Genomic DNA, 13665 nt, shown 5'->3' on the forward strand with positions numbered 1-13665 from the left:
CAGATCTTTCTCTTCCCAGGCACTGGGAGGTGGGAGTGGGGTAAGAACAGAGGAGTAAGGGATTGTATAGGGAACTCAAAGCCTAGATTCCACTGGACATAAGAGAAAAAGACTGAAGACAATATTATATAGCAATTAAAAAGAAAGAGGCATATTTATATACAGTATCAAGATAACCCAAGACATATTACTATCTTAAAAAAAAATCACTGAACAACAAGGATATTAATTCTAATTTTCCTTTAAGTCCAAAATATGTGGGGGAGGTGAGAAAGGAATGGGGGTATAATGTTTTCTGTTTTTAAATATTTTGCAATGAGTATACAGTTCGGAGAAGGCAATGGCACCCCACTCCAGTACTCTTGCCTGGAGAATCCCAGGGACGGTGGAGCCTGATGGGCTGCAGTCGATGGGGTCGCACAGAGTCAGACACGACTGAAGCGACTTAGCAGCAGCAGCAGCATACAGTTAAGTCCCCTACATATGAACCTTCAAGTTGTAAGCTTTCAAAGATGCAAATGTGCATTCCATCAATGTCATGCATAAATGAAACTGCAGCTTGCCCTCCATCTCCTATTGCTGATGAGCCTTTAGCTATACCATCACCCACCCTCTCTTCTTCCTCTAGGCAGTAACTCTTCTTGCCTGTTCACTCAATACCAGCCTCTGTACACCAGCTGTTGTACTGTACTTTATAAGGTACTGTACTGAAAGATTAAAAATGTTTTTGTTTGTTTTTATGTATTATTTATGTGAAAGTATTATAAGCCTATTACAGTACAGTACTATACAGCTGATTCTGTTAGTTGGGTACCTAGGCTAGTTCTGTTTGCTGCACTTAAAAACAAACTGAACTTATGAATGTATTCCCATAACCGAACTCGTCTGTATGTAGGGGACTTACTGTATACTTACGTATTACTTGCAACTAAGAAGTATGTCTTTATAGCAAAAAGATGTAGTTTTATTTTTTTTTCAATGATTAATAGTTTATTTTCTAAGAAATTACAGATGCTTATATGTCAAAATTCTAACTTTCACATAAAGGTATTAGAATATACAAACTTTTTTGCAACTTGATTTTTTCACTGTATTCATTAGTTAAAATAAACAAATTTATAATTTAAAAAAAGATGTAGTTTTAAAGCAGAAATAGAAAGGAAAGGTAAGCGCCCCCCTCACCAGGGGTGGAAAATAGGACCTCGCATGAAAGAACCAGCCTCTGTCCCTAATGAAGTTCTTCTCTGGCCCTTGCTACAGATCATTTCCTATAACCACTTGGAAAAGATGAGGTTTCTAGTCCCCATTCAGTCTCAAATGACCTGCATAGCAGACTCCCAGTTACCCTGATGCCCCCAGAGGTCAGTGAAACAGCCAAACATCCAACTAACTAGGAAGAGTGAGAAGAGGGAAATCAGGAGAGGAAATTTCCAGATTCTCCAACAGGAGGTTTGGACTTCCAAGTCCAGGAAAGATTACAACAAGCCCTCCTTTGGAGGTCTCCACATCTTGATGCTAGCTTAAACCCAACTCTAGGGCTAAAACACCACTTTCTACCAAGTCACTTTTATTTCCCTTTTGCTACTCCAGTCATTATTATTATTTTGGGCTGCACTGTGCAGCATGTGGGATCTTAGTTCCCCAACCAGAGACTGAACTCTCACCTCCTACATTGAAGGTGCGGAGTCTTAACCACTGAACCGAAGTCCCTTATATATGAAAATACTGAGCTCCAAAGATGTGAAATGACCTACCTAAGGTTACACAGTGAGATAGATATAATATCTGCCTTCAGAAACCTAATCAATCTTTGTTTTTATTCATTATTCCATATTGCTTTATTTAGAGTCCAACATGTGTTTTTGTCAACTTTCATCTTAATCCCAACCCCAATTCTAACCCACAGCGGACTCAGGTGCTTCTGGCCAATGGCAATAGCTGATGTTGCTTTCTGTCCCTCCTGGCTTCCTCCTCCCATCTTATTACCTAGAAGTCTCCATCTTGACCATGCTTCCTTCTGAGAAAGTGCAATCACAGGTGGGAGGGAAGGAGTGGAATTTGGTTCTAGCCTGAAATGACTCCAAGGCTGCCTGGCTCTTTTCTGTACGTTGCAGAAGACAATCCTCACTAGGAAGGCTTTGGGGTTCATGCCAGTTCCCTTCTCCCTTTGGATTCCTTGCTAAAGCAACCTCTTGATCCTAACGATGGAAGACCAACAGGTTATCAGTGGCCATGATTTAAGAGCCTAAGACCCTGAGATGAAGATCCGAAGTGAGGTCATGAAAGATAATTTGTGGTGGGCAGGAATCCTGTAAACCAGGACACAGCAGCAGCTGAGTCCAAGGGTCAGTGTCTGGGAGTAATTTGGGAAAGTTTGGTGCTGACAGCTGTGTCTGGAGTCAAACGTCATGAACAAATCAGCTTCTGGGATCCTCAGAATGATGAAGCTCTGGCTCAGGACACACAGTCAGCTGTGGTATGGCAGCAGTCAGGGCCGCTGGGGCCCCAGACTCAGCCTTGCTGTTTCTCAGCTGTGTGACTTCAGGCAAGTCCTTACAAAAGGAGGAAAGGAAACTAGACTGCTGAGTGAGGGCAATGCCCTTTCACAAGGATCACTCTCACTGCAGATCAGGGTAGCACCCCTCTTTTACATGGGAATAATCTGAGAATCCACTAAGGTAACTGAAGACATTGCAGGCTATGTAGCTGGAAAGTGGGAAGACAGGATTAGAACTCAGAGCCTCTGAGCTCCAGTCCCAGGCTCTTTCCTCTGAGCAGTAAAGTTTGTACCCCCTCACGATGAAGTCGCCCATAGTAGGTTCTAAACTCTTCCCTTCTCACAACCTTGGTCCTGAGGAGTTGTGGCCACCTTCTTGGGGATGGAGCAGTCATACTTTTACCCAGCCCTGAGTGTGGGGCTCAATCTGGTTTGGGGGGTGTCTAGGCCCCAGGGGGTGCCTCGAAGGGAGGGTATTTGGACTTTGGTTTCCCTGTACCCCATCCTCAGGCCTTCTCCCCAGGGGATTCCCAGGGCTGGCTCCCTTTCCTCCTCCTCCTCGGGTTTTGGCAGGCAGACTGACATCAGTGGGTGTTCCCAGGGAAAGGGAACTCTGAGTCCAGCTCCAGGCGCCCCTTCCCCCATGGCTCAGGGCAGCCGCAACCTCCAGCCTTAGAGACTGCAGTGTTGAGAAGCCCTCTGAGCTCCCAGCCCCCTCCCTCTTTTCACTATCTCCCCACACATTCCCACCTCACCGAGAAAGAAAAGGGGCCACTAGAGTTCGGGGAGCAGATGCTCGGAGACCTGACGAGTCCTGGGCGCCACGCGGCCGAGCCCAGGAAATGTATCCTGGTTCTGGGGTTACGAGGGGAGCTGTCCAGCCCCGCGGGGTGAGCTAGCAGAAGGGGTGGGCCAACGCCGGCCGGGCGGAGGGAGCGGCGGGCGCCAGGGCCGGGTGGGGCAGCGACTCCCCCTCCAGCCCGCCGGCCCCGGGCGTCGCCCCCGCCCCCCACGTGGCCGCAGCAGTCCCAGCCCCCGCGAGGAAGCGGCGCGGCTTCCTGCGGCTTGGGACCGGGATATAGGAGCCCCCGCCCGGGCCCGGCTCAGCGCCGCCGCTCCTCCTCGCCTGCTCGCCGTGCGATGGCCTCGCTCCGGGCGGAGCACGCTGTCGGCGGCTCGTGGCTCCCCGCCACCCGCTCCGGGCGACCGGCTGCGCTCCGCCTCCTCCTCCTGCTGGGCGGTAAGCGCAGCGCCCCGAGGTCCGGGCGGGAGGCGCGGGAGGCCCTGGAGGGGAGAGGGACTGGACGTCTCGGAACGGGCTCCGGCGTGCGGGTGCGGACCGCGCTGCCCTCTGGACGGTACCCGGCCTCACCGCAGCGAGGGCGCAGCGCGAGCTGCTTCCTACTTCGGGAAAAGCTGAGATGCCCGGGGCCCCTTGCAGAAAGCTCTTGGGAGGTCTGGAGCTGGCGAAGAAGGAGGGGTTTTGAATGTGTGAAGGAATTGGTGCGGCCCCCTCTCTTCCGGGCACCGAGGCACCGCGTAGGGGCCTGGAGTGCTGCTCTGTCTCTTCTGAAAGTAGCCCTGACTTTCAAGAGTCTCAGACCCCAACACACACCCCGCTTCCTCCTGGCTCCACATCCCCATCCTCCCATCTCCCTGTCCCTTTTCTGCCCGTAGCTGTCCTGAAGCCCCAGGAATCCCTGGCTCAGCTTCTTCCCACCCCAGACAGCTCCAAGTCAGAAGGTGAGTAGCCAGCGACTGTGGGAGGGTGGCCCCGGGGAAGGAGAGAGGTGAGTGGGGATGGTTCCTTTCTCACAAGCCAAGCCCCAAACCCAACTGGTGCCCCTAAACTCCCTTCTGTTCTCTCTCTCAGGGTTTCTTATTGTCTTTCTACCTCTCATCCCACAAAGCCCCCAACCAGCTGTGAGCTGGCAGGTGGGTTAGAATATTCCTGAAAAAGTGTGTGTGGAAACTCTTGCCAGGCTGGAAAGTCCAGTGTACATGGAAGTCATTAAACTTTTCCTGAGCTGGGACTGTCTCCTCAGCTGGGAGTATCTTGCTTGGGAAATTTTCTGAGGCTCTCTGGGTAGTTCCCGTATTTGAAGATAGGAACAGCGGTTCCACAATGGAAGTACCTGGACCAGAGGGCTTGGACCGTGGGACAGGGTATAGTCAATGTGCAGCATCTCTACCCACAGGGAAAACGGTGTTGGAGACCTATGGGACAAATGTCCTACAATGTTGGCACGATTATAAGGTTCAAATGGATTCTATCAAGAAGGACTGGTGTGATTGGGCCCTGATTAGCAGGTAGGGGCAGTGCTGGAGGGCGGCTTGGGCCTGGGGCTTGTTCCCTGTGGGTGAGTGTGGGGCAGTCCTCTTTCTGGCCCCAACCCTTCCCTCACTCTAGCCCTCTCCTGTCTCTAGGCCTTATAGCTTCCTTCGAGACTGCTTGGAAAAGGGTGCAGAAGAGTTTGGCCTGGGCTTCCCCAATCCCTGGGCGGAAGAGATCATCTTTGAGACTCACAACATCCACTTTGCCAACTGCTCCTTGGTGCAACCCACCTTCTCAGACCCCCCAGAGGATGTGCTCCTGGCCATGATCATAGCCCCTATCTGCCTCATCCCCTTCCTCGTCACCCTCGTGGTGTGGAGGAGTAAAGACAGTGAAGCGCAGACCTAGGGTGGCATGAGCTGTTTGGCAGCCATCTTACTCCTTTCCTCTGCCACCACCTGGTCTCTCTCCTCCCCTCCCTACTTCCTTCTCTGGCTCCACCCCAACTGGAGATTCTTAGATTGGTGGAAATGGAAGCTGGGTGGGGTCATCGTGCAAGTTCTGTAATCTTCAAAATAAACCTTTTCTTTTTTTTTTTGTACGTTGTTCCCCTCTCCATTCCGGGGGGCGGGGTGGGGGGTGGGGGGCTGTGTCCTTCCAGAGTTTCTGCCATTCCCACAGGCCCTCAGCTCTGGGCAGCAGAGCTAGAAGAATCTAGATAGGTCCACTGTTTTGTTCACTTACTGGTCCCTCCTGAACTCCCTCCCCCACCTGAAGGCCATGCCCCTGTATCCCTTCCTCCCAAGGCCAGGCCTTTCCTGCCCCTATCCAAACCCAGCTTCAGGAAACTTGCAGGAAGAGACTCCCTTCCCGTCTGGATAGCAGCTGGGGAGGTGAGGGGGGTGGGACGAGAGAGGACTCTCTGCTGTGACTTCTGCAAGGAGGGGGTGCCATCCAGAAGCCCTGAATTTTCCCCTTCCTCATGCCTCAGTTTACTCCCAGGGCCTGGTAATAGAAGCCCTGATGGAACCAACGGGAGTCCATCCCTAAGGACCTCAGGATCGAGGGCAAAGGCAGTTTCCTCTGCTAGACTCACCACAGGACTTCCCCTCCAGGTCCTTGGCCCTCATCCTACATTGTCCTGGACCCTGGGTGGGTGTGGCCTATAGCCTGGCCACACACTGCCCCCTGGTGTCCACTAAAGCCAACAACCAGACGATGAACATGGCCTGGAAGAAGCTCAAAACTGAATTGTGAGATCAAAGACCTGTTATCCCCACAGCAACCACTAGTTCTTGATTGGCTGCTTCTTTTAGCTTCCTAAGCCGTGCTTATGCTCCCATAAGACACTTTCCCACTGTTAAGGGCCATACCTGGTGACCCACTGTTTCTGTATACAGACATTCCTGTATGTTCCTTGGATGGTGAGGCCCAGGTCTCACCACAGAACCTTCACCTTCAGTTCTCCCTGGGACAAACCTGCCAGGTCATCAGAAACATCTACACAGTAGCTTTGTTCTTTAAAAAGATACCTGTTTATTCCCTGTGGCACCTGGCACCTCTTTAGGAACTCTCCTTCCTTCCTTGTTGAAATATCTGCCTTCCTGAGTACATAGCCACTTCCTGGGACCTGCCTGTCTATTCTACAGATATATATCTATATATTTCCTGGAATATATCTATTTATTCTCTGAGACACACTTTATTCCCTAGGATGTTTTGAGGTTTCACCATGAGAATCTTTGCTCTATTCCCATAATGCATCTATCTTCTCCAAGGATGTATCTGTCCTCTTTTTGGCCCATATTTACCTTCATGCATTTTACTAATATACATCAAAAGCATATCGGTGTAAGTCACTATAAATAGCCTATTGTGTTGGGAAGACAAGTTAGATAAGGCTTGGTTCTGCTTTGATGTCTTTCATCTGGCAAGGGAGCTGACATGTGCAGACACAAACAAAAACAATGGAATGTGTGATGAGAATTATGCAAGGGATACAAGCCAAATGTCATCTGAGTATAAAGGAAGGAGGAGTCACATTTAGCTAAGGTGCAGTCTAGCTGAGGTCACAGGGGAGTGATTGTGGAGCTGGCATCTGACTAGGCCTTAAATGGTGAGGATTCTCCTATGGGAGATAGTAGAAAAAGAGATGAATTAGAAAATTACTGCAGTAATCCAGGTTTGAGAAAACAAGGGCATGGACCAAAGGAGTGCTATAATGGAGAAACAGGAAATAATTAAAAAGTAGGAAAAGGCAAAATAGGGGAGGGAATCCACAGGATTTCAATATGAAGGTGAACAAGAGGAGAGGTTAGAGCTGACTCTGGCTTTGAATTTGAGTTACTAGGACAATGATGGAAGTAATAATATTTAAAGGGCCATTAAGAGGAGAAGCTGGCTTGAAGAAAAATATACATATTATATATGTATAATATAACAATGGAACAAGATGTAACACACCAGGGAGTGAAGGGCTTCTGACATAGAGAGTTGGAAATGGGAGTGATCTTGTTGCTGCTGGTACTATAAAAAAGTTGGAGTTAGGAATACAGGTTTAGTCCTCTGCAGAGAAATGCCATGTGAAGCCATGAGAGGGATGAGAGTTCCCAGAGAGAAGGTGTACTAAAGAAAGCTGATGTCCTTAGAAAACATGCACACATATACAGTGAGGACTACAGAAAACAAAAGGGAAAGATCAGAATCAGCAGAACAAGGATAAAGAAAGCCAATGGACGGAAAGGAGATGGTGCCCTTTGAGAGAACATTATCCATCGAAGGGTTCACTCATTTAGTCATTCAACAGATATTTGTTGGGCACTTCTGTGGACCAGGGACTGTACACAGTGAAAGATGGACTTCAGTGGGGAGATGTTAGAGATCAGACAGGAAATTGAGAGGGTGGTAGAGTCAAGGAAACTACAGATTTTCAAGTAGGGATGACCTCAGCATATGTAGACTAGAGGAGAGGAGCCAGGAGAAAGGGAAAAGAAGGGAAGATGATGCACAAAGAAGTCCTGGAGGAAATGGGAAAGGAGAGCCAAACAGATGCCAAAGGGTTGGCCTTGTCGAGGGGGTTCTCTGGCTGTCCAGCCCTTAAGACTCTGCACTCTAACTGCTGAGCTCGGGTTCTATCCCTGGTCTGGGAACTAAGATCCCACAAGCTGTGTGGAGTGGGCAAAGGAGTAAAAGTGAAAGAAATTGAGAGATGAATTGAGTGTGGTGACAGAGAGGAAGGACTAAGAGGTTCACAAGCATGGCCTCAATCTCATAAAAATAGAAGAGACGGGCATTCTGCAGAGTAGCAAGAGATGGGAACTGGTGGAATGGCTTGATGTGTATGGAAAATTTTGAAAACTGTGACAGGGAATGTGACAGGGAATCAATAAAAGTCCAAGCATCACTGGGCCGCACTGATAGAACAGCAGTGACGTCAGTCAGGGAATCTGAGACGCAATCAGAAAGTTCTGGTGACTTTTTTTTTCCCCTGTCAGTAATACTACACGGTTTAAGGCGTGAAGAAGATTGAGGAATAGGTGGGCAGTGATCGACAACTCTGGTTTGGAAAATGAGCAGCAGGGAAGCAGGCAAGGGGACAGAACTGAGTAGTCTAGGCTAGGCAAGAAGTCCTAAGACCAATGGAGTCCCGGGACTTGAGACTAGAAATAGAGGACGTGGGAGAGGTGAGACAGAGGTGGCTGTGTTCAAATATGGCAGCTCTGAATCATGGAAGCAGAGCCATTTCCAGGTATAAAAGCTACAAATGAGCTCCTGGGGAAGATGGAGTCGAAGGACACAGGAATTGAGGGGAACTGTGAAGGGTTTAAGTTAAAAGCGACACAAACGTTAATATTAAAAGAAGCCCCGTATAGTGGAAACAAGCCCAGGCTGGGTCCTGGAGACCTGGGTTCTGCTTGCAGTTCTAACTGTGCCACTTTGGGGAAGTCACTGTTCTCTCTGAGGTGGAATCAGAAGACTTCTCGGGGCCCCTTCTGCTCTAGCTCGTAAGGATATGGGGATAATGGCAACAAACGGGCTGACGAAGATCCCTCGGGTTGGGCCTCCTCTCTCCCCAGAGGCTCCCGGAACCTTTCTGCAGCGCTTTCTGTCCGGACGTGCCGGAGCGGAGACCGGAAGTCCTTTGCCGGCGGGTCCCGGGTTTCCTGGGGTACTACGATGGCGATGAGTTTCGAGTGGCCGTGGCAGTATCGCTTCCCACCTTTCTTTACGTGAGGCTTAGACCCCGAGAAGCCCCGATGGACCTCCCTCCCCTCCCCCGGACCCCGGGCTCAGCCCTAATGCTTCAAATGGGGAGGGGGAGAATGGACCCGGTCGCCATTACCCTCAGTCCCTCACTTTCTTCCCCGAATGCTCCTCTGGCAAGTGCTGCCGCTCGCCCTCTCTCAAGTCCTCTAATTCTGCGCCCCACCCGCTTCACCCGGCAGGTTGCAGCCGAACGTGGACACTCGGCAGAAGCAGCTGGCCGCCTGGTGCTCGCTGGTCCTGACCTTCTGTCGCCTGCACAAACAGTCCAGCATGACGGTGATGGAAGCCCAGGAGAGCCCGCTCTTCAACAACGTGAAGCTCCAGCGTATCCTCCCTCAGGCACTTCCACAGCCCACACACATGCACTTCCACCTTTCCCACATGCCCAGACTTCACACTCCCTCTCACCCACAGAAGACAGGTTCCCATTCAGACCGGCCTTGGGAAAGAGCCCGTTTGTGTAGCTGACATCCATTCCCTCGCCCCCCACCCCCGACGCCTGCCCCAATGCAGCACCAACTCCCTCTTGTCCTATACAGTGATGAGTACCTAGGTGTCGTTCAGATCTTACACTTTCGGCCCTGAAGCCAAGTACCAGGGTTTTTCGACCTGAGCCCTTTTGACTTGTTGAAACTTAAGTCCCTCTGTATGAGGTTCAAACTCTAGCATTACCTTTAGTAATTTTCTTAGCCTACTCCCCTCACCCAGGAAGTAAGGATGGTTTTCTTTTGCTGCCTGGTTCATCCTTAAAATATCTGGACAATGGTTGGAGGAAGAGAGGACAGGGAGTGAGAAATGATAGTACCTTTCATTCTCTAAAGCTCTTTTTAACAAACAAAAACAAAACATATTTTCTTTTTTGGCTGGCATTTTAGGGCCCCCTGCATTGGAAGCGCGGAATCCTAACTACTAGACCACCAGGGAAGTCCCTAAAGCTTTTCCTTTTAATCAGACTAGTTTCTCTTTACCTTCCTCCTCCCCAGTATGCAGGAAATGCCAGTTTACATCCTGTTGTGGAATTGCACATCTCAGTGTGTAGGAGGGAGAAGAGTGGTAGTTCGTAGCATGAGCCTGGCTCTGAGAAATTTCATCCCACCAGTTCATTCCATTAATGCCGTTCCCTTAACCTTAAACCAGGGAAGCTGCCCGTGGAATCAATCCAGGTTGTGTTAGAGGAACTGAGGAAGAAAGGTGGGTCCAGTTCATCAGATTCCTTATTTTTTTTCCTAGTGGGGTTCTCCTGAGGGCAAATTAGCACAAGTCTTTTCTTTTAAGAACTTTTTTTTCCTCTCCTGGCTTGGAACCCAGAGTGTTCTGTACAGTAGCCTAATTCCCTGGGCTCTTTCCCCACACTGGTTTACAAAATTGAAATTTCTCCATTTGTGCCCCAAGACCTGAAGAAGAGAATGGATGCCTTGCAGATAGTAAAACAATTTTTGAATTGCTCTTTCTGAAAGCTGAGTCTTTTCCACTCTGTTCCACCTTTAGTTTGCCTCTTTGTCTCTTCTTGGAGCACGATGCTTTCATAAGTATCTTTTGCAGGGAATCTCGAGTGGTTGGATAAGAACAAGTCTAGCTTCCTGATCATGTGGCGGAGGCCAGAAGAATGGGGGAAGCTCATCTATCAGTGGGTGAGACTATTCTGACACAGTGACCCATGGCAAAGGAGAATGACTGTATGCTCAGCAGATACCTGGTGTTTTCAGATCCACACTGAGCAAAGTGGGAGAGGGCAGAAGGAGGAAATGTAGGTCTTCCAGGCAAGCCTTTCAGTGACTCAGTTTCCCTGGTTGCAAAGAACTTCCCTGTCTTTGCCAGTAGAAGTCCAGGGGCTGTGTGAGGCCATGTTTGGAGAATGCAGTACTGGGAACCATGAATACTGTTGGCTGGAGCCTCTGGCCACAGAAGATAAATGGGGAAAGGAAGAGAAAAAAAAAAAACCTGGACCCCCTCCCCCATTACATCCTTATGGGGCTGCCCACAATATAAATGAGACTTTCTGAACCAATGTGGGTGTGGGGACAGCCTCTCTCCCCTGCATTCCAGGTCACCACCAGCCCTGAACATTCCCGAGAGAGAGAGGAGGGGAAGCAGCAGCAACAACCCAAATATAACAAACATACACCACCCATTTCTGAACAGGAAAACAACCAGGATGAGAGGTCATTCCTCAGACACGTGAAGGCCTGTGGTTTAGTGGTTCTGAGCATGTGTATACATGTATAAATATAGCACCTGTAGGGTTTGTGGGTTTTCGGCCACTCCTCTGCTGAGGTGACAGCTCTGGTTTGGGAATAAGTATCATTCCTGGGTCAGAGAGGTGGAGCTGGGAGTTTGCCTTCTCCCAGGAAATTCCTGGGTCTTACTCAGTCCCTGTATTCTGTGTCCATAGGTTTCCAAGAGTGGCCAGAACAACTCCGTGTTCACCCTGTATGAACTGACCAATGGGGAAGACACAGAGGATGAGGGTAATGCTTTTCCCTCTCCCCCCAGTTTTGTCATGTGAATTCTCTGTAATCTTGTTTAGTTGACATTCAAACTTCCCATGTTTTTGTCTAAATTCCAAATACTAAATAATACAAAGGTTGTTAACCCGTGTCCAAGATGTCTATAAACCACCTGAATTCACATGCAGAACACCCACAGTCTTTGTCTGTGGGGGTGTATATGCATTTATCTAGGGATAAAGTCCATATTTTAAGACTTAAAAAAAAAAACCATTTTTGGCCATGCCACAGGGCATGTAGGGATCTAAGTTCCTCATCAGGTATTGAACCTGTGCCCCCTGCAGTGAAAGCATGGAATCTTAACCAGTGGACTGCCAGTGAGGTCCTCCATGTTATAAGATATTGAAGGGTGTCTGTGACCGATGAAAAGTTAAGAATTATTGGTGTAGATGCTGAATGAGGAACCAGGGCAGGAGATTAAGCCTGAAATCTGCATTCCTTGTTGACTCAGGCTTTCTTTCACCCTTTATTCTTATAGAGAGTTCAGGATCTGTGGGTGTCAGCTGAAGGGATTGGGCCAACACCCCCATCCCCAGCCCTTTAGAATACTTTGGTTTCTGGCCAGACTGGGATTTGTATACTGTTTTGATTTTTACATAGTGTAAATACTCTCTCAGCTCTTTTATCTCTGACTCCATATGTTGATCCCCAGGATCATCAAAAGTACCAATCTGAGCTGGGTAAAGGGGGCTCCTCCCCTTTCTGCCAGGCCTAGCTGCCCCAGTAGTTTACAGCGCTTGGCTTTCCCCTCTTTCCTGCAGGCCTCTACTTGCTACTCCCACCATCGTGCCATGACTTAAGTGCTGCAGCATTGCCCAGCCCACCACTCAGGCCAGGCAAAGCTGAAGGCTTCCTTGGAAAGCAAGCTCCCTGACTTAAGAGCTGGGCCCTGCAGGGGGTGTGCTGTGCAAGCCTGTTAGGACTTGCCTCCTGCCTCTCATAGCTCCCTGCAGTATCTTTGCCGTGTCTCCAGATACGCAGCTGGCCCGTGGCTCCCACCTTTGTTCTTTTGTTTTTTTTTACTAGGATAGGGCAGATACCTGTGCTGGATCTTTGCAGTCTCCTGGCCAGAAGCATGGCTATACCTCAGTGTGTTAGGACAGGTCCTACCAATGGGTACAGACGCAGTTAGGGACAGCATCCAGTGACAAGAGCCTTGACCTCCCTGGACTTGTCAGGGCCCCTTTTTTGTGGCTCACAAGCAAATAGGGTTACTCTTGAATATCGAGACACTAATGGGGGGATGGGGCAAGAGTGTGTAGGCTTTGAGTCTGACAGAGCAAACAGGAAGGGGGAAATAGCATGAACTCTCGTTTCATGTTGACTCAGGCTTTCTTCCACCCCTTACTCCTGAAGAATACCCAGAAAGGGTGGGTGGTAGCTGTAGCAGTACTGATGGCCTGGAAAGTTCTCTGCTTCCAGCTCAACTGCTCTCCTCAGAGGCCTTGAGCCCCTAGGAGCAGTGTGTCCCTGACTGCCCTTCTTTCCCTGTCCAGAGTTCCACGGGCTGGATGAGGCAACCCTACTGCGGGCTCTGCAAGCCCTCCAGCAAGAGCACAAGGCTGAGATCATCACCGTCAGCGATGGCCGAGGTGTCAAGTTCTTCTAGCAGAGACCTATCTCCCTTTACTTCTTACCTCCTACCCTGCCAGGGCTTTCAAAGGGAGACAGACCAAGTGTCCCCACAGACTGGATCTGTGACTCTGCCTGACTCAAAAGGGCTCTAGTCCACGGGTGGGTTTCCTGCTTATCCCATTTGTCTGTCCCTGGGATCCGGTGAGGCTGAGGTGCCAGGGAGGGCAAATGTGCTTCTCCTTGTCCCACCTCTCCTGAGCCAGGGTCTGAAACCCAACACTTCACTTGTGTCATACACGTAAGTACACACACACACATGGCCTGCACAAGCTTCTGTCTCTTCCCCCAACCCCACTCTCCACCCCCACTCCTTTAGCTGCTACTGCCTCCTCTCAGGCTGGTGCTGGATCCTTCCTAGGGGATGGGCAAAGCCCTGGCTGCAGGCAGCCCTCCAGGCAATGTGAAGATAGAAGGCCCGGGACGGGGCCTGGCCGTGAGAGCTGGGGCCCAGCACTGATTTATGATTATTAAAAAGCTTAACCCCA

At 49.7% G+C, this 13665-nt stretch overlaps 2 protein-coding genes across 3 annotated transcripts; both read left to right on the forward strand.

The window, feature by feature from the left end:
• Window positions 1–3521: 3521 nt before the first annotated feature.
• RAMP2 (receptor activity modifying protein 2) lies at window positions 3522–5373 on the forward strand. Of its 2 annotated transcripts, none has more exons than NM_001098860.3 (4): window positions 3522–3737; window positions 4175–4240; window positions 4696–4807; window positions 4925–5373. In NM_001098860.3, the coding sequence occupies exons 1-4, from the start codon at window positions 3638–3640 to the stop codon at window positions 5178–5180; spliced, it is 534 nt and encodes a 177-aa protein (NP_001092330.1). In that variant the 5' UTR covers window positions 3522–3637; the 3' UTR covers window positions 5181–5373. The 2 variants fall into 2 exon arrangements, with proteins under 2 accessions (NP_001092330.1, XP_015314310.1); XM_015458824.3 differs by having other exon boundaries at window positions 3603–3737; window positions 4681–4807.
• Window positions 5374–8906: 3533 nt separating this feature from the next.
• On the forward strand, window positions 8907–13665 carry VPS25 (vacuolar protein sorting 25 homolog). The gene is given in 6 exon segments (NM_001015657.2): window positions 8907–9001; window positions 9218–9363; window positions 10176–10229; window positions 10581–10669; window positions 11431–11506; window positions 13042–13665. Coding segments are annotated over 6 exon segments (531 nt in total). The 5' UTR covers window positions 8907–8948; the 3' UTR covers window positions 13155–13665.

This window comes from Bos taurus, chromosome 19 (genome assembly GCF_002263795.3).
Source record: "Bos taurus isolate L1 Dominette 01449 registration number 42190680 breed Hereford chromosome 19, ARS-UCD2.0, whole genome shotgun sequence".
NCBI classification, from domain to species: domain Eukaryota; kingdom Metazoa; phylum Chordata; class Mammalia; order Artiodactyla; family Bovidae; genus Bos; species Bos taurus.